Below are 18,143 nucleotides of genomic sequence, written 5' to 3' on the forward strand. Positions count from 1 at the left end.
AGACCACCGGGATACATTTAAATGTCGTGCACTCATGCCTAATTAAAGGCAAATGTCGGAGAGAAACTTGGAAGACTTCAAAGTCTTGTTACTTTCTGCCTTTCATCCACATCTGAGTTTTATAAAGACCAATGAAAAGCCCAAAGTCCATGTGCATTTGTGCAATAACGTCTTCCTCTTCTTCAAAAAACGAATCCCTGCTGCGTGGCATTGCCATTCAGTGTTTGCTCTGTGCACGGTTAAGCTGACCTTGCTCCAGCAGGAGAGTAAATTTATAGTTTGCCCAGGAAGGAGAAGCTGTAATTTCCATGAAAAGGTTTGACAAAAATTCGAACGACAAACACGAAATAGATGTGAACAAATTGTTTTTTATTCACAAACGGTGCTGAGTGGCTCAAGAGTTGAACTGATTGTCACAGAGAGCACAAACCACTTCTGGTGCTTTCATCATTCATAACAGCATAGCTGGTGCGTGCGTTTGTTTTGCTTTTAGTTTAGTTTTGTCCTTAGGCTCAAGTGTTTTCCCCCCGTTCCCTGCAAAAAACAAACACACAACAGCTTTAATACTCAGGAGGGCTGATCTCACTGTATCCAGACTGACCTCCCTTTTCGGCCATCCGTGCTCTCCCCCACAGCGGCAGTCAGCCCTCTCCCACCACAGCTGCATGTGCAATTTGAGGAGGACACTGAACGCACCATCATATTGCCCTACAAACTTCACGGACGAAAGGGACACCCCGACTCTCTTCAGTGCTGCTTTTCGTAGAATAAAATTGCCACTGCATTGGCTCAATTAAGAACTGTCACATTAATTATTGTGCAATATTTTGCCAGATTAAAGAGTGAATGTTGGGTGGTGGTAGGAGGGGCACATTGACAGCCACACTTTCGTCAGTCGACCCCAGGGCAGCTGTGTGAACATAGTGTGAATGAATAACGGTTTCAATGTGAAGTGCTATTATGACCGTGAAAATGGCATGGATATATACTGCCTTTTTCAAGGTCCTAATAGCACTTCACATCGAAACTATTATAATAATAATAATAATAATAATAATAATAATAATAATAATAATAATAATAATAATAATTACAAAAACAAGCGAGTCTTCGCAATCACACTAATTGTGGCAACTAAAAAAAGATTTAAATTCACATGCAATGTATCCAAAGCCCTCTGACTGCTAGTTTGATAAAAGGGAAAAAAATAAGATATTGACTGAACATACCGTTGGTTGTGGATTAGAGGTTTTATCCAGTGGAGATGAAGTGACCTTTGGGTCTCATCCAGCTTTACTGTTGGAAAATCCTTGGGGGTGTGGCGGTGGTGGTTGAATCAAGTACAATAGGATGACTTTCTTAATCACCAGCTCCAGCTTTGATCAGTAAGCTAGAGCAGCAAGGTATTTTTTTTTCCTTCCCCGCGCGTGGACGCTGCATGACGATTTTCACGGCAACTCCAAGGCTGATCTGCTCCGTTCATAAAGCTTCGCCTTTCCCAGTCGACCGCTTCTTTACAAACGCCAATCATCCAGCTCCTTCTTCTTTTCCGCAACTCACATTTGCGGGTGACTTTCAGACGTGTTGCATCATCGCAGCGCGCTGTTCGTCAGCTAACGCTCCAGAGCTGCCGCGCTCATCTGGTGGTATCAGGAGGAGAACAACATGCCAAGTGCAGTTAATATGCAATTAACCCATTTCCTGAACCCACATTCCTTCTCTCACTGTTGTTTACTGTTGCTCGGGCTCTCAATTAAAAGAGGATATAGGATTGGTGGTGGTGGTCGAGGGGGGACTTTGCCTTGTTACACAGCAATTAACAAAAGGTCTTTTCGCCCTTCGTCCGAGCGGCGAGGTTTTGTTTGTGCTTTTCAAGATAGCAGCCCACGAAGAGCTGCCTTGAAATTCTGCTGAAGCAAAAGAGACGAAGTGCAGTAATTAGTCACTGGTGGGGTCCAATTATTCCCTAGCTCAACCAAAAAGGTTATTCATTACTCACACATTCCTGAGTTCTGCTGACGGGATACAGAAGCAGAGCAAAGCCCTTCAAGCAAGAAGGTTGTGGGTTGGACCCCCACAACCTAGAGGCCTGCCTGTGTGACGTTTGCATGTTTGCATGCAAGGTTCTCTACAGTTAGTCTGATCTCCTCCATGGATGTATTACAAGAACTGGATACCAGACTGGCAATATGGCGGTGCGGCGATTTTCCCTGGTGGTCACTCGAGGTACTGCAGCAAAAACAACAACAACAACAACATTTTTTGAGTCAGTTATATCCATTTTGTTTGTTTGTTTGTTTGATTTCCTATGTTTTTGTTAAGGCAGCAGCTCCCCGATTTTGCTCACCAAAAATTTTTTTTTCCCTGCTGCCTGTATGTCAAATTGACCTGCGCTTATTTACATCCGGCAGCAGAGAACATTTCTATCAGGATGAGTCTGACTTGGACGGATAGAGGTGGAAGAGAAAGAAACACTGAAGTTATGTTTCGATGGAAATGAAATGAGAGGAGGTTTACCGACCGGACATATCCAAAGTCCTGTTGACTTTGGAGAGGGGTGACAGACTTTTACAATTCAAGAGATAAAACTTTTGTGACTTTGGGAACGAGAAGACCATCATCAATCATGTCGAGTCAAATGGAATGTGGAAGGCTGACAGCTGAAGGAGATTCACACAGATGCATAATGTGCTTCTCCAGCTCTCATTTCCTGGCTTTCGCAAAGCTGTGTTGGATGGCTGCCTCGTTTTTTTTTTTCTATACATACATCTATATATATATGTATATGTATATCTATATCCATATCTATATCTATATCTATATCTACATCTATCTATATAGGCTAGATCAGGGGTTGGGAACAAATGGCTCGCGAGCCAGATGTGGCTCTTTTGATGACGCCATCTGGCTCACAGAAAAATCTTAGCTGACCTTTCTTAACACAAGTAATGAATAATTCCGCTGATTTTCAAGTTAAACATTACAAAAATCACAGTGTTAAAATATAATAATCTTTGAAAAAAATTCTTGTGCATTTTATAGGCTACAATATTTTTGTTGCGCTGCTGGAGCCTATCACATCTATGCTTCAGTATATGGGAGGGTTCGACACCTCTATTTTTATTGGATTAAATGTGGTAGCCTACACGAGTCATTGTGAGGTGAAGCATAACTTCCCGCCATTTAATCAGGAAGTGGACACTGCGCACACGCGGTGGTTTCCTAATTCGCTCTCTTATTCGCATACTTAAATTCTCTGCACGGCAATAAAACAACATTTTGATGCCAGGATGGTTGCCCCCATGCACCGTGGACGAAGACACAGTGGAAAAGGGAGATGAGAGAAGAGGCACGGAGGTTAGACATGGCCACAGTGCTTTCTTCAGACTCCAGTTTGGCGAAATCTCTGTATTTAGTTGTATTGAGAGTTACTAATTAAAAATAATAAATATTGTATGGCTCTCACGAAAATAATTTTTAAAATATTTGATTTTTTTTTGGCTCTCTTAGCCAAAAAGGTTCCCGACCCCTGGGCTAGATGGATAAAAGTAAAACACTTTTAACCTCTCACCCACCTATGATCTGAAGAGCTAGCATGAATCAGAAACATGTTGCTAATTTTCTCAAGGCATCACAGCCAGAGCAGTGAAAAAAGGCCATTGGTGTTCAACATGTTTGAAAATAAGAATAAATAAATCACTGCTGAGAGTAAAACTAAAGCTAAACGCTGAGCAAACCCCTTTCCGGGCACATGGCTGTGCAACATGGCCATTTCCTTCCAAGTGGGCCAGCTTTTATGGAAAAAAAGATATCGATTCTTCCTGTGAGCAAATTGACAACACAGCAGTTATTTATTTTACCGACTTCACAGAGCTTAAAACACATCTGTTTCATATTCCATTTCACAACAAAAACACCGGGCCTTTACATGGTCAGGCTCTTCCAGAAGTCTAATTTGGGAAACATTTAGATGAGGTGAATCTGTGGTGCTCGTCCAGACAGACACAAGACAAAAATAATAAAGCCTTTGCCACAACTTCACTTCAAGAGCTGATGGTTGAATACCTGGAGTTTACAACCAGAGTTAAATTGGTGCTTCCTCAAAAGCCCTTAGACTTAAATTTTTTTTTTTTTTTTTAAATAATGAATTGAGTCGTCTTGCTACCAACCAAACAAAAAAGCACAAAGAAGAAAATGTCTTTTGACCAAAACAAGGTCCATGTTGGATGAGCACTTTCAAAATACGCCATGGCGAAGGGCACAAAGGGGACAAAAACTGTGTTTCTAGGAAATACATTTCAACCCTTGACTCACTTTTCTGTGTGTGTGTGTGTGTGTGTGTGTGTGTGTGTGTGTGTGTGTGTGTGTGTGTTTTAATTTGCTTCCCACCCTTCTTATGTTCTTATTAAAACAGTTCTCATGTCGAGAACTCCAGAGGCAGGAACCCCTCAGGTATCTGGAAAATTGTGACGACATTGAGTTTCCTTTTTTTTGTGAAACGGCCGAATACCCTTTGTTGCTGGAGCTTTTCCTTCAAAAACAAAATAAACCCCAACTCAATGACTGAGTCACATGCATACGGAACTTAGGAAATGTTTCTGACATAAATATGCGCTTTGCTGAACACTGAGAAACGGTTGCCTCCCAGTCTTGCCTCGTCTTGTAATTTTGTTTTTCATTATTTATGGCTGACTGCAATCAAGTTTCGCATTAGGGATAAAATGGCCAAACAGCACTGACACTTTTTTGGAAGAAATTGCAACGAAGCAGTCAGTTCAGTGCAAAATGATGAAACTGAGTGGGACTGAAATGAAATTAACTCGATCAGTGCACCTTCATGTCTATATGAATGTGGATCCACTGTGATTTTTTTGGGCCATAGAATGAAAATTGTTGCTCCCCCTGCCAATTTTGTCTACTACTTCACTATACTGCCTTGTTTGTTAAAATGCTCAATATATTTGATGGATAAGTTGTTTCTTTCAAGAGAATACAGGGTTGTCATTACTAAATCACAGTGCAGAATACTTTTTTTTTCTTTTGAACTGAAAAATAGTTTCATACTTTAGAAAAATAATTGATTGGGAATGACATTTAGATGGTTGTGGGTTCAATTTCCGACACCCCTTTGCCTTACTGTGTCCCTGCGTCTGTGTGGGGAGAGATTGATAGGACTTCGTCACCTCTGCCTTTCAACTTTGGTCTGGGAACCTCCAACTGGTTCACTGACCTAGGTGTTGTGACTGCAGCGAGAAGCTGCAACAGCTCCGACAAACAAGGTGCCGACACTGAGACCCTTAAGAAACAAATGATAGACAAATGATAGAATGTTAAACTGGAACCCATAAAAGCCTGGAAGCCACTGCTTCAACAGTGCAGTGTGATCACACCTCAGAGGAAGCATGAGGAGCAAATTACAGCAAGCGAGCTAAAGACCTAACTCAAGTCTTCCCAGGAGCTTTGCTGATGCTTCACTTTCTACTTGCATAATTCTCTAAAGTTTGGTCTAATGGTGTGGTGGAGTGACTTGAAGTGACTTTTCACAGTTGATTTCATGTATTTAAAAAAAAGAAAAAAAAAAGAAAAAGAAAATCAAGACAGAGCAAGTGGATTTCAGGTGTGTTTCATTCTCCACATGTTAATCAAAGAGAAGAGTCTTCTTCTGCTCAGATGGATTTTTATGCATGTTAGATTTGTCTTTTTCTTTTCTTAAGTCCTACATCTGCACAAAGTTTGGCATATTTTTCTTTTGGCAATTTGTACATTTGTTAATACACTTGAAATCTTTCACTCCTGATCGATTATAAAATTCACTTGAACCAAAACAGGTTAAGTACTCACAACTACTCTTTATAACTTTTCTAACCTTTTCTGTGCTTGAACGTGTTAATTTGTTTGTGGAATTCCAGGTGTCAGTTTAATTCAGCTATTGCATTTATGTATCTGCACTTAGCTCTGAAATGACATTCATGAATACGTCAATCTTCGATCAAAACAAATCCTGCACTCAGGTTCACAGGTGTGCTGGTGCAGATCCCAGCTGCCAGGTTGCAAACAAGCAACCAATCTATATATATCTACATACTATATCAAACTGCTGGACTGTAGCTATTTGGCATATACATTTTTCACGTTTATGTTTGCATGACGTGCTTGACCTTGTCGCCCTCAAGGCCTGAGCTGTTCTGACAAGTCTACATTTTGTTAAATAATTAATTGAGAGGTGATATGTTTCATGCTGCTGCTGATGCTCTTTAAAATTGCCAGTCCTTCCTTGCTCTAGAGTTTGTTAATACCCGCCCGCTGCCTCAACCTCCTGACCCGCCATTGAGCCCAAGCCGTCACAGACTCATCAGTCAGGGCGATCAGCCGCATGGCATGTTGGGATTTGTCTTAGTTCCACCGCTGCAGTGAGCCTGAGCCCAGTCGTCACAGCATGTGCTTAAGGAGAGTGCAGCCTTTATTTTCCCACATATGTTCTGATGCAACATGTATTATCTTTCATCCCTATTTGTGTTCTCACCCTACTAAACCATTTATGACAGGAATAAAAGAGTACACAAGGAAGCAAAAAAAAGAAGAAGAGATGATGTTGAGTAAGATGGCTTTCCTTCCGCCATCTGAATGTAACACAACTGTTTTCTCACTTCACTTCTGATTCTCGTACATTCAATCAAGCTGTTTGTTTCAAGAAGTTAAAACCACTATTTGCTAAGAAGTGGGTTAAGGAGTCTTTACAGTCAGACTGGCAGCATGTCTTATGTGTGTGGCTGAAGTGAAGTGGCTCCACAGAGGAACTGCAGCAGCAGTTATCAGTGACGGGAAGGGCCTTAAGATGGCTATCTCGCTGACTTTAACGCAATAGCCATGAGTTGAAGATGAAAAAGATGCGCTGAGAAAGCACATACACACACATACACATGCACATGCACACGCACACGCATACTCGCACACGCACGCACACACACACCCTTGGGTTAAGGTTGAGTTAATTGAAGTGAAGGAAACAGCTGTTTACCAGGGCCTGCCTTGTAGTGATCGTGTCAAGATAACGTGATTTCCGGCCCCCACTGAGGTTAGCGGAACAAGTTAACCCCAGCCGGACGGTTGAGGCTGACATGCCACTCCAAGAGTAGCATCAGTCTGTTCCAGTAATATCAACCGGACTCTGACATTGCTCCAGCAGCCATATTCAGGGGTTAATTGTTTTATTTCATAAAGGCCAAGTAGAGGCGGACATGTGCACTTTAATTCATATCTAAAAGAAAAGAAAAGAAAAAGGATGACACACACACAATTTGGTGTGCTACGGCCAGCTGATTTTCCAGTAATGCAAGTATACAGACAATACAGCCTGCAACTGGAGTCAGGATTCAATAGTTTGAAAGGTAAACGCTTGGTATTTTAACACAGACAATATGCCAAAATACTGTATCTTGACTTGCCCCCTGGTGGCGGGTCTCAGTCGACTTTGCCAAGGATCAAGCCGTTTCATCAATACTCATTTTATTCGAGTAATCTTTTTCGTCGATTTCTGACTTTGTCATGTTTTACCTTGCCACCACTGAAGCACTTCACGTTTCTGATCCGAGAAAATGGCTTTTCTTTAGTGTTTTTCTTATCATTAGTTTAATTTACACAAGTCTATCATGCAGTGTGGTGGACCGAGCTCTCTTCGTAGAGAACTCAGTCCATACAACAGGATTGCTCAACACATGAGGGCAAAACATTGAGAGACCTCCTCCATCTGGCAAAAAAAAAAAAAAAAAAGATAATTAGTTCCATTTACGCAAACACAAGGGGAACACTAAATCTTAGGAATGAACTTCTTTTCTTGTCCCTTAACATAGATCTCACTTCTTTCAAGAGACCTAGTAGCTGGACCCTGAACCTACCAGCGATGGAAGATTGAATTAAATTGAAAGACGCTGTGTGAGTATTACACACTCGAGGATCCTTGAGAAGAGGAGCTTTGACAGATACTGCAATGAAAACAGTGCCGGTGTCGAAATGTCTGAGACAACAAACTACACTCTCAACAGTGTTGTTGCTGCTGCTGTGCTACACCCCCATCCCTATTGCAATTTAATGGCAAAATGCAGAAAATTAGTTTTCCGGTCACTCAAATTACAGGCAAATAAAAGGCAAACTAGAATGCGGAATACGGAAATGTTAACAGTCCAGGGGAGTAAGGAGGGTGCCGTGTGAGCGTATGTGCAGCGTGTCACTGAAATTGTTGGGTAAAGAGTGTCCTCTAGTGGATAGTAAGAGGCATGAGCATAATGAAACAGAAGAAGACGAGTTGTATTTGTCAAATGAGAAGCAAGAACGGGTTTTCCATGGACCAGGTCACAGAACATGCCAAAAAAACAACAACAAAACAACAAAAAAACAAAAAACAACCCACGAATTTATTACGTCATTTAAAATATATATATATATATATATATATATATATATATATATATATATATATATATATATATATATATATATATATATATATATATATATATATATATATTTTAAATCACGAAAGCAGTTTCATCTCAACAGCTCCATCACCAAGCTTGAAGTCGGCTGACATGGAAGATACGAAAGCTAATAAAATGTATGATAGCTAATAAAAACGTTTGTCTAATTTGACTCGTGTGTGTGTGTGTGTGTGTGTGTGTGTGTGTGTGTGTGTGTGTGGTGTGTGTGTGTGTGTGTGTGTGTGTGTGTGTTAAATTGCATTACAAATAATAATCAAGATGGAGTTGTTCGATTTTAAAATATATAACGTTCAACCTGAAGCAAAAAAAAAAAAAAAAAAAAAAATCCCTGCAATGCACACGTGATGGAGGAGGATCAGCGAACCTGGGCTAAACTTAAAGCAGAGAGGTGTCTTGCTCACTTCGAATTTCTTTAACCTCTGACTGGGAGCTCGGTGTCCAACAACAAGCTGCCTGACAGCGTGCTATACCACTGAACAACCACCGGAGGCCGACAGGTGCCTTTAGTGAGAGGCTGACGGATAGGATACTGCGTGGCGAGAGTCGTTTCCACTTTCAACTTCCGGCTTGATTTAAACTACGTTGCCAACGAGAACAGAACGTGGATAATGTCACTTCCCGCGCACAATCTTTTGATATTGTCTCGAAAGGTAAGAATAACTCATCACTTGGTTCGTCATAAACGTTATCCAACTCCTCCCGAGTTCTCTACAAAAAGAGCCGAGACAACAGGACAATTAACGTCTGATTACTTAGCAGGTGTTTTTACTTTTTCCTCATTAAAACATAACCTCACATTTTTGCTGTATGTTTACATTAATCAACGCAACGAATCATGTGTGTAAGAATAAATAAATAAATTGATAGATAAAATAAATGACATTTTGCTGTTTTAGACTTAAATATATAATGTCCAGCAGATACACAAATCAGGTCAGAAAATCTGTCAGTGCATCACATTGTCTTTATTAATATCGTGTTGAGGTTAAATCTTTGTTTCAGAGTTACGGTGTCCGTAGTAACAGCATGCTACTCTAATTTTCATACAAACATTTCGATTTGTCAGTCACAATTAGTTTTTTTTCCAAGTGGTGTAGCTTCTTCATACAATCCCAAAGGGATTGTCCATACCAAATTAAAATCTTGTACCCATATTTCCCTATATATTAAGTTACTGCGGCGTCTAACTGTGCTTTGTGCTTGCACCAGCTTGTGCAGGTGGAATTTTTTTTTTTATAACTCACAGGTATCTCAATAAAATGATTTCCCTTTTCAATTAGCCTTTTTAGACTAAAAGAGCGCCACTGTGGACCTTTGCATTTAGTTTTGAAGCCCATTATGGAAACCATTTTTCAGTCCATTTATTTTAAAACCCCAGTCTCCTCTGAACATGTGCTTGTTTGAGTCAAGATAGCTGCAATTACTTCAAACCACAAGCTGCTCTCAAGGTTGCAAAGGATACATATTTCACAAACAAGAGGATTTGCCAGACTGAATGAATTTATGTTCGACAAGAAAGACGTGATGTGATGTCCAAACGCTTCTGTGGCACTTTGGATACTAAAGACTGTGCAAGTATCGTCATCTACCGCTACCTACAAAAAATATTGAATTTGAGCTCCGTTGCTGGGATTGGCCCATCCATGGATACGTTAAGATGTGAAAGTAATGCCCCAAACAGATGGCAGCCTCAGTCCAGACACCCAGAGCAGGAGGGATTGGCGCATATTTCACAAGGATCCGTAGACGACAGGATGGAGACTGTGAGGTGCGAGAAACAGAAACGTGAATATTCATTTGACCTAAAAGGTGGGCTGTGCAACCTGGTGAGGGCCTTACTTGAGCTGCAAATACTGAAGGTGAGATGTTAATTCATAAACCAATGCAGCAACAATGCTTGCACGTTTGCCCAATGCACTGCACTGGCCAAGGGTCAAGTATTTGCACAGTTCTCTTTTGCTTGCCATAAATCATCCTTGAACCGTTTTATGGTCTGGCAACACTTGCGGGATGTTAAACAATGCAGAGCGTAAACACTGATCAATCGTGTAAGCCTCTTGGTTCCATGGCTTAAATCCAGTCTTATAGTGGGCAAATGTCAGAGTGACAAAGCTCCTTAGCACACGTAAAGTGCTTAAATGGGGGAAATAATAATAAAGCCATTGGCAAAACATGCAAATTAATCCAGAAAAAGTTTACATTTCTCACCTGCGATGGAAAAAGTGAAGTAACCAAGAATTTTTGGAGTTTTCAGAACTATGTTAATGTATTAATAGGAAAATAACAGCTCTTTACTGACTCTTTGTTGGCCCAAGGAATACAGTGTACAGGAGACTAATCACTGATCTTGGTACAAACCCCTTTTTCTTTTCTTTTTCATTTTTCCCCCCTGTATTTTGACTCTTACCAATTTAAATAACAAGCCGTTTTTACGTTGTAGAAACTTGTGTCTTGACTTTTAAAATATATGTATCACGCATATCACCCAATGAAGTGAACTTTCCTCTACGAATTTGGACGTCTGTACATTCTTACCCAGTTCGGACAAAACTAGGCCTGCTCCCTTTGCATGACATACTGGCCGAAAGACCTGAGGCAGGAGGGGGTTGGCACAAACTGCCACAATGCTGGTCTTGGAGAGGTGGGGACTGACGCCTTTATCCAAATCCATCATCTCCTCCAGCTGCTTGACTGCCTCCAGTGGGAAGACCCTGCCTCCAACCTGCCGGAGGTGCATGGGGGCAGAAACATAACATTGGATGAGGTGCATGTGATCACCATTTGGAGTCCCAAGTTGCAGGAGAAGAACTAATTGAGAGATCAAAGAATGAGAAATCAATTTAGTTAATTTTGCTCAGCCTTGCGATGAACTGGCGACTTGTCCAGGGTGTCAACCTGCCTTCGCCCTATGACAGCTGGGAGAGGCTCCAGCAGACCCCCGTGACCCTGAGCTCGGGAATAAGCGGGTATGGAAGATGAATGTATAATTTTGCTCAACCCTAGAAACCCTCAGCGTTTCTTCCTCCCCACTCGTGTTCAAGGTTTTCTGCATTTGCTGCACATCTTGCGAAGACACTGTGAGGCAAATGAATGGGGGCTTCTTAATAAAAAAACAATGGACTACACTGGAGAATTGTTGAGATGCAAATTAAACCACAACTTTAACTCTGTGGTGCCAACGAAGACCAAGCCGAGTTTTTTTTTTTTTTTTGTCAAACCGAGGACAACCCTGCTGAAAATGAAGCGACTTGACCCGATTGTAAACGAGAGAAAACACTACAATTTTAAAGGAGAAGAATTTGCTTACCGTGACCTGCACACCTGATGCGTCTCCATGAATGCATAGAAACAAAAGAACAGCAAAGCCCTGCGCCTTCATTTTTCTTTTGTTTTTCAAGGCAATGCAAAATGCCTCTCAGCGATGAGGAGTGTAACCTCTCTGGTCTTTGTACGTCTGTGCTGCTCTTTTATAAGGCGTTGCGGGCAACTACTTAGTGATTTATTAACAAAAAACCACTGGTCGGGTGGAGAGAATAGAGGCAGCAGGGACGGGGCAGAGATAACTGAAAAAATTGCCTTGCTGTGCGTGAACTGGATCCTCTTTTTCAATTTATAACCACCACAGGCAAATATGTTTATAACCTCCGTAACTGATGTTTCCCCCGTCAGCACCACATTTTTGTTATTGACTCTGGGTTCCATTATGGGAAATGTGATGCCTCACAGTGCCGCTCAGTAAATCCCACCGCCGCTCTCTCTCCCACAGGCCTTCGTCACAGAGCTGTCTGATAAGATGCAGACTCATATAGATCACCTGTTTCAGCAGCAGCCCCCTTCAGGCCCCACCTCCACCAAGAAAAAAACAAAACTTGATGCTTCGCAGACGCAAATAGCAACCGCTCCTGCGGAGGCTGATGCGGCCATGATGAGGATGAATTACTAGTGACAGTTTCATTCCTTCATTTTGAAACACACAAGATGGGGTCTGTGGACTGAGTTGAATATGGTGAGAAGCAGCAGTTTCTTCGTAATGAATGCTGAAATCGATGACACCAAGGTGACTGACGGCCTGGAGCTTCTCCACCTACCTTTTACGCCTATTTCTGAGTCGGTGGTTAAAAAAAAAAAAAATGTTGTCGACCTGGAAAAGGAGGTTTCATGCCATCATGTAACTAAGAGGAAGAAGCGAGAAGCAAAATTGTTCAGATATCACCCAAGACTGAGGATTTTCATCAACTTTCAATGATGACGAAAATGCAAGTCATTCAACATTTTGGAAAAAAATATATTCATTTTTGTAAGCATTTGCGATGGAGTTTGTGAGTCATAGGAGGATTTGGGATTGTGTTCCACCAATGCTGCCTTGATTTGGGCCTGCCTTCTCCATTAAGGGAATCACAGTCTTGGAATGAGGATCACATTGTGTTCTCATATATAAACATAAACTGAAAGGAGAACAGCTCCAACAACTAGCATGAGCTCATAACTTTCTGTTTGTTGGCACAACTTGCTAAAGTTGGTTGAACATATTCAGAGGAAATGAACTAACTACTAGTCAGCACATTTCCATAAAATGTTGAGCAGATTTGATCCAAACTAAAACATTGCTTTAATAAAGAAAACACCCTAACAGTAACCCTAAGCCCTTTAGCTAATGAAGTTAAATAGGGGCTAACGGAGTGATCTTTCCTGGTCAGTTGGTTCAGAGCATAACCAGCATCAACTCAAGGATCAATTAATCAACATGTGGATTCTAGACAAATATGTTATATATGTTGCTCAGACAAAGTGTCCTGGGTGCAGAAATGATTAACTCACTGGAAGGTGCAGAGTGAGATGTTGAGTCTTGGAGTGTACACTCTATTGTGTTCATATATGTCAACAAGAAATTAGAGGAAAACAGCTTCACTGGCAATCGGTCACTTATTAACACAACAGCCACAGAACCTGTTTGTCCAATCAGATGCGTAGAAGGTAATTTTATTTATGCGTTCATAGTCGGAAGGTTCTTGGCTGTTTATGTTTGTATATCAAAAGACTAGAGGTATCACAATATGCGGAAGTAAAATTGTGATTGTATTAAATCTGTATGTTTGGTCCATTTTCTTAATCGTTTTTTCATAATGCTGACTTAAAGTTGAAACTTGAAATGTTTGGAAAATTGTCTCATATGCTAAGACAGATTCAAATAATGTTTTTTTTTTCTTTGTTTGTTGGTCCACACAGCCATCAGCTAAGAGGTGGAGCTAATGATGTTTGAGTGCCAAACAGCTGAAGTTTGAGGTGCAGCTCCGAATAGATTCCTGCATTTTTCAATATGTATTTGAGCTTATTTATTCTTTCCCTGTTCTGTTGGCATTATTGCATAACATAAAGAATGTGTTTACCGTGTTGGATTTCAGAGTACTGATCCAGTCAGATATGAATTTCTGTCTGTTAACCATGTATATCCTCATGAAGGCTCTGATGACTCAGCAGAAAATAAGCAACACAGTTCTCTAGTGTCAAGCCCAGCTGTTAGCCATTGCATGATTTGTATATTGTTTCCTTCTTCATTGTGTTGTGGTTCAGTCGTGGGATACCTTTGATCCATACATGACCCAACATTAAAATGTGGGCCAGATTAAAGGTGTGGCGTGGAATTGGCTGACGTTCTCGGAAACGTGAGGACTTTGGTCGTCACTCACGTGCAGTGCCCAGCATTCAGCCTTTTCAATGTTTTGTTTTTGTTTCAGTTTTGGCTATCTTCTGCCCAAATCCTCCGACTCTGACGCTCGCTTTGCTTACGTAAACAAGCGAGTGAACATTGTACCTCATAAAGTGGGCGGTAAGTATTTTGAATATGATGATTTATGTAATTTTAGTGTTGTTCACTGACATGTAAATAGTGAAGATTGTTGCGGTTATTATAGCACATTGCTGACTCAGTAGTTCTCAATCCTTTGTGTGCACTAGAAGGGTTGGGTCACAATGAAAAAGAGGCAAACCCCTTACAGACTTTAAATTGCACAAAATCATCACAATGTAAACAAAATGGAAAAACGAAGACCAAAGGTCAGCTACGTGGCTAAAAATGGGAAATGTTCCACAATTTCTCCCTTCACCAGGGACTAAGTGCAGCCAAATGGCCTGACATCATTAAATGCAAGAAGCACCTGTTAAGCCTTATGAAAAGGCAAAACAGGAAGGCTTGGCAGATTGACTGTGTAACCATCATCTGTTGTGTTTTCACGATAGGGAAGCAAAGCAGGCAATAAAAATGATAACAGTTCTCCATCAGGTCAGCTCGGCATGCTGTGTTTGCGCCTCTGTTTCAGATCATCGACATGATGGCATTTTTTTTTTTTTTTTATGGTAGAAAAGTAATATATTGCTTCAATTATTATGTGAACCCCCCTTCCGCACCACTCATATGAAGCGCACCACTTACCTCACTGATGCCACTTGTATGGCAAAAGAATTGTGGTTGATTCACTCAATAGTGCCTGTCTTCTCTGATATCATTGCAGACGTATTGCGTTTTCCGCGATAGGCATGTGTTAAAACATCATTTAATACCTGCAGTGCTTACCAGCCTATGCACGTTCCATTAAGGTCTACTGATGTGCAGTCCAGACCAGCACCAACACTAAATAAAATAAGCAGATGAGGCGCCAACACCCTCTGTCTTGGTTTAACTGTCAACGCAAACGCTAACAGTTGCTCCTCGTTAGAGTAGAATGAGTATGAAGGGGTGCGTAGACAGCTTGGAGACTCTTTCGCGCGCATCGGAATACATCTCTCACAAAAAAAATTCATCTTTCATTTTACAAGAAAGGGCACAATGCATCCATGGTCTATTACTGAAAGCTTTTTATTCAAAACAGTTTTAATAAAAAAAAGGAGAGCTGACACCAAGAAATTTAACCTTTAAATATGTGTACAAATAGCCAAAATGTAACAACCAACTGAATCAAAAGTAAGTATGCTTAAAAAGAGTAACAGTTTCAAAGCAAAACAAAACATACTTAAGTTTGTCAGATTCATATTTTGGATCTGTCTGTTTGCTTATCCTAAAAAAAAAAAGTTTAAATTTTAAATGTGGCCAAACAACTTCTCTATTTTTTTTAAACAAACAATGGACAGCCATTGCAGACAAACATCTTAGATAATTCCAAAATGCAATGTCGCCAGAGGAAGGAAAAATCGAATCACAAGTTTGAAGCGGGAAGGGTGGGGAGAGGGGGGTATATTTCGAGGCTGGGTGATGGCGGTGGGTGCGTGTTTAGCAGCCGGCGCAGGCGGCGAAGGCGCAGATCTCACAGAGGTCCAAAGGAACGGCGACTGGAACGAGAAAAACAGCAGATACTGCCGTTCAGCCAACATGCACTCTCACAATCTTATCACTGGGCAATCCGCTGGCGCCAGCACTCACCCAGTCTGGCGAAGGACGCGGAGGCGCTCCTCTGCTTGCAGAGGCTCACAAACTCCTGCGGGAGCATGGGGTCGCTGCATTGGGACATGGTGCTGGCCCGGAGTCGGGGGCTCTGTGCTCCCATCGCGCCGGCGCCTGCTGACAGCTCCTGAAGCCTCTTGACGGCCTCCAGTGAGAAAGTCAGTCCGTTCTCCTGGAAGAAAAAGGCGTATGTCAGACGGAGAATCAAAGTGGGCTCAGCCCCCGAAAGCAACAGGTGGATTTTGAAGTCTGCTTCTGTTCAGAAGAGAGACGGAAGCCCAGAGGGCCGGGCAGGTGCACTTTACCTCAACGTGGACAGCCTCGGATGTCCATCCAAGGGCCAGCACAATGATGGCAACGGCAACGAGTGCGGTCCTCATGGTGATCAGGTTGTGGTTCTTCTCTGAGCCTTTGCTTGGTTCTTTGAATGCTGCTGTCGAGCTCGGTGGTGCTCAGTGTGTGCATTCCCGTTGTGTCGGGGGCCTCCTTTTGAACCGTTCCACAACAGAGTGTAGGTGGTCATGTGACCAGACAGGCGTGCTGCAAATAGGACCAAAGTTTTTCCCACGGGTTAATGAGTAGTGAAAGGTGTTTTATGGGCAGCAGGTTGATAATTCATAAATTCTCCTTTGACATCATCCCCTGTCTGATTATGTTTAATTTAATGGATATTGGACTCCCTTTACGCTTCTCCATTGTGCGGAATTGATCACAGCTATAAGCAGAGCTAATCAGCATGGAAATAAGCCAAAAAACATTTTCTACAAACAAAAAATGGTCAAATAACAATAATGTACAATTCTACATTTATGTCAGCATGCCATGCACTGTGTAAGTTGAAAACGACTCATGTAGTATATTAGCATTACTGTAATGGGTTCAAATATGTATTGAGATACAAGAGAGTTCTTTACACGGTATGTCTTAATAAATATTGATGAAAACAACACAAGCTTTCTAAAGTGCTCTTCTTTTGCTTTTCTAACAGCGAAAAAAAAAAAGAGTCAAAATATTAAATTGATTGCAAATTTCATCTCATTCAGAGCTGGCTGCGGAAAATCCGGTGTTGTAGGGTAATCAAGAAATGGTATTTGAGGCTTTATGCTTTGTTCATTTAGCAATTGAGACTGGTTAGATCCGGACAAATCAGCCTCTTGTGCCCCCATGAACACAAACATTTTTGCTGGAAAATTAATTACTGTTTTTTTGATGAATGAGGATGTGTTAAAAGGAAAATAAAATGAATTCAAAATGATTGCACGGGACATTCTTACATTCACAAGCCTAATATTCAAGACAACGTTCTAAATACGTCTGCACAACCCTTCGCCACAGACAGACGGACGGACGGACGCGTCTACAGCAGCGGAAATGAGGCCCGTGACCTTCTACGCTTTGATCGTCACAGTTCCTCCGCGTGGCAGAACGGTAGGGTAGAAAAAAAATCAATTCATCTCGCCTCTGAGGAGCACCAATCATGCAGCCGTGCACATCCCCGCAATACTGCGTCAGGCAAGCGTCTTGATCATAATAAGCTCATTAAACACAATTCATCACAAAGACCGTGAAGGATACTGTATGTCTGAGGAAGGCACCCGGAGTGACAGCTTGCATCTCAAGAGTCTCGTCATTGAACTTTCACCATGGCCAGAATGACCAGTGGAAACAGCCAAAATCTTTGTGCTCGCGTTATTCGATTAGTAATGCCTTAACTGGGGATTTTCTTTGGCCAATTAAAAACAGGAGCGATGTCCCCGAAGGAACCCCCAGTCGCCCTGCTAATATCGCCAATGCAGATAAAAGCCGCTTTGTTAACCAACACTTTTTGTCAGCTCAATAAAATTTTGATTTTCTTTCTTCTCAACACTGCACTGCGGAGATATTGATTCAACATGGGCTGTCTGTGTTGTAGAAGGAAAATCCTTTAAGTTATTGTTGTATGCAAGGACAGAAAAATGTTAAACAACAAAAGTTGTAAAGCTAACAGTGGTTGTCATGTTTTGGTCTCCACCACATAAAACACAGAGCTGATCAATGGGAAAAGATCCATTGGCTTTGTCCAAGGCTGTCCTATTGGGGTTTATGTGTGTGTCTGTGTTTTAACCTCACCTAATCATCTCATAAACAATGGGATAGGCTCTTTTCCGCAATGACTCAACACACACTGCATATGAAATAGCATCATCTATTATTGGTCGCAGACTGTTAGTCAC

General features: G+C 41.5%; 2 protein-coding genes across 2 annotated transcripts; both read right to left on the reverse strand.

Annotated features, from left to right (window-relative positions):
• Window positions 1-9,437: 9,437 nt before the first annotated feature.
• On the reverse strand, window positions 9,438-11,940 carry LOC142887059 (guanylin-like). The gene is made up of 3 exons (XM_076024373.1): window positions 11,803-11,940; window positions 11,031-11,217; window positions 9,438-10,256 (listed from the first exon to the last, which is right to left on the reverse strand). The coding sequence occupies exons 1-3, from the start codon at window positions 11,872-11,874 to the stop codon at window positions 10,186-10,188; spliced, it is 330 nt and encodes a 109-aa protein (XP_075880488.1). The 5' UTR covers window positions 11,875-11,940; the 3' UTR covers window positions 9,438-10,185.
• Window positions 11,941-15,330: 3,390 nt separating this feature from the next.
• On the reverse strand, window positions 15,331-16,396 carry LOC142887060 (guanylate cyclase activator 2B-like). Its single transcript, XM_076024374.1, has 3 exons — window positions 16,236-16,396; window positions 15,910-16,102; window positions 15,331-15,818 (listed from the first exon to the last, which is right to left on the reverse strand). The coding sequence occupies exons 1-3, from the start codon at window positions 16,308-16,310 to the stop codon at window positions 15,760-15,762; spliced, it is 327 nt and encodes a 108-aa protein (XP_075880489.1). The 5' UTR covers window positions 16,311-16,396; the 3' UTR covers window positions 15,331-15,759.
• Window positions 16,397-18,143: the final 1,747 nt, after the last annotated feature.

Source organism: Nelusetta ayraudi, unplaced genomic scaffold (genome assembly GCF_046127955.1).
Source record: "Nelusetta ayraudi isolate G7.1 ecotype Tasmania unplaced genomic scaffold, CSIRO-AGI_Nayr_v1 ptg000017l, whole genome shotgun sequence".
NCBI lineage: Eukaryota > Metazoa > Chordata > Actinopteri > Tetraodontiformes > Monacanthidae > Nelusetta > Nelusetta ayraudi.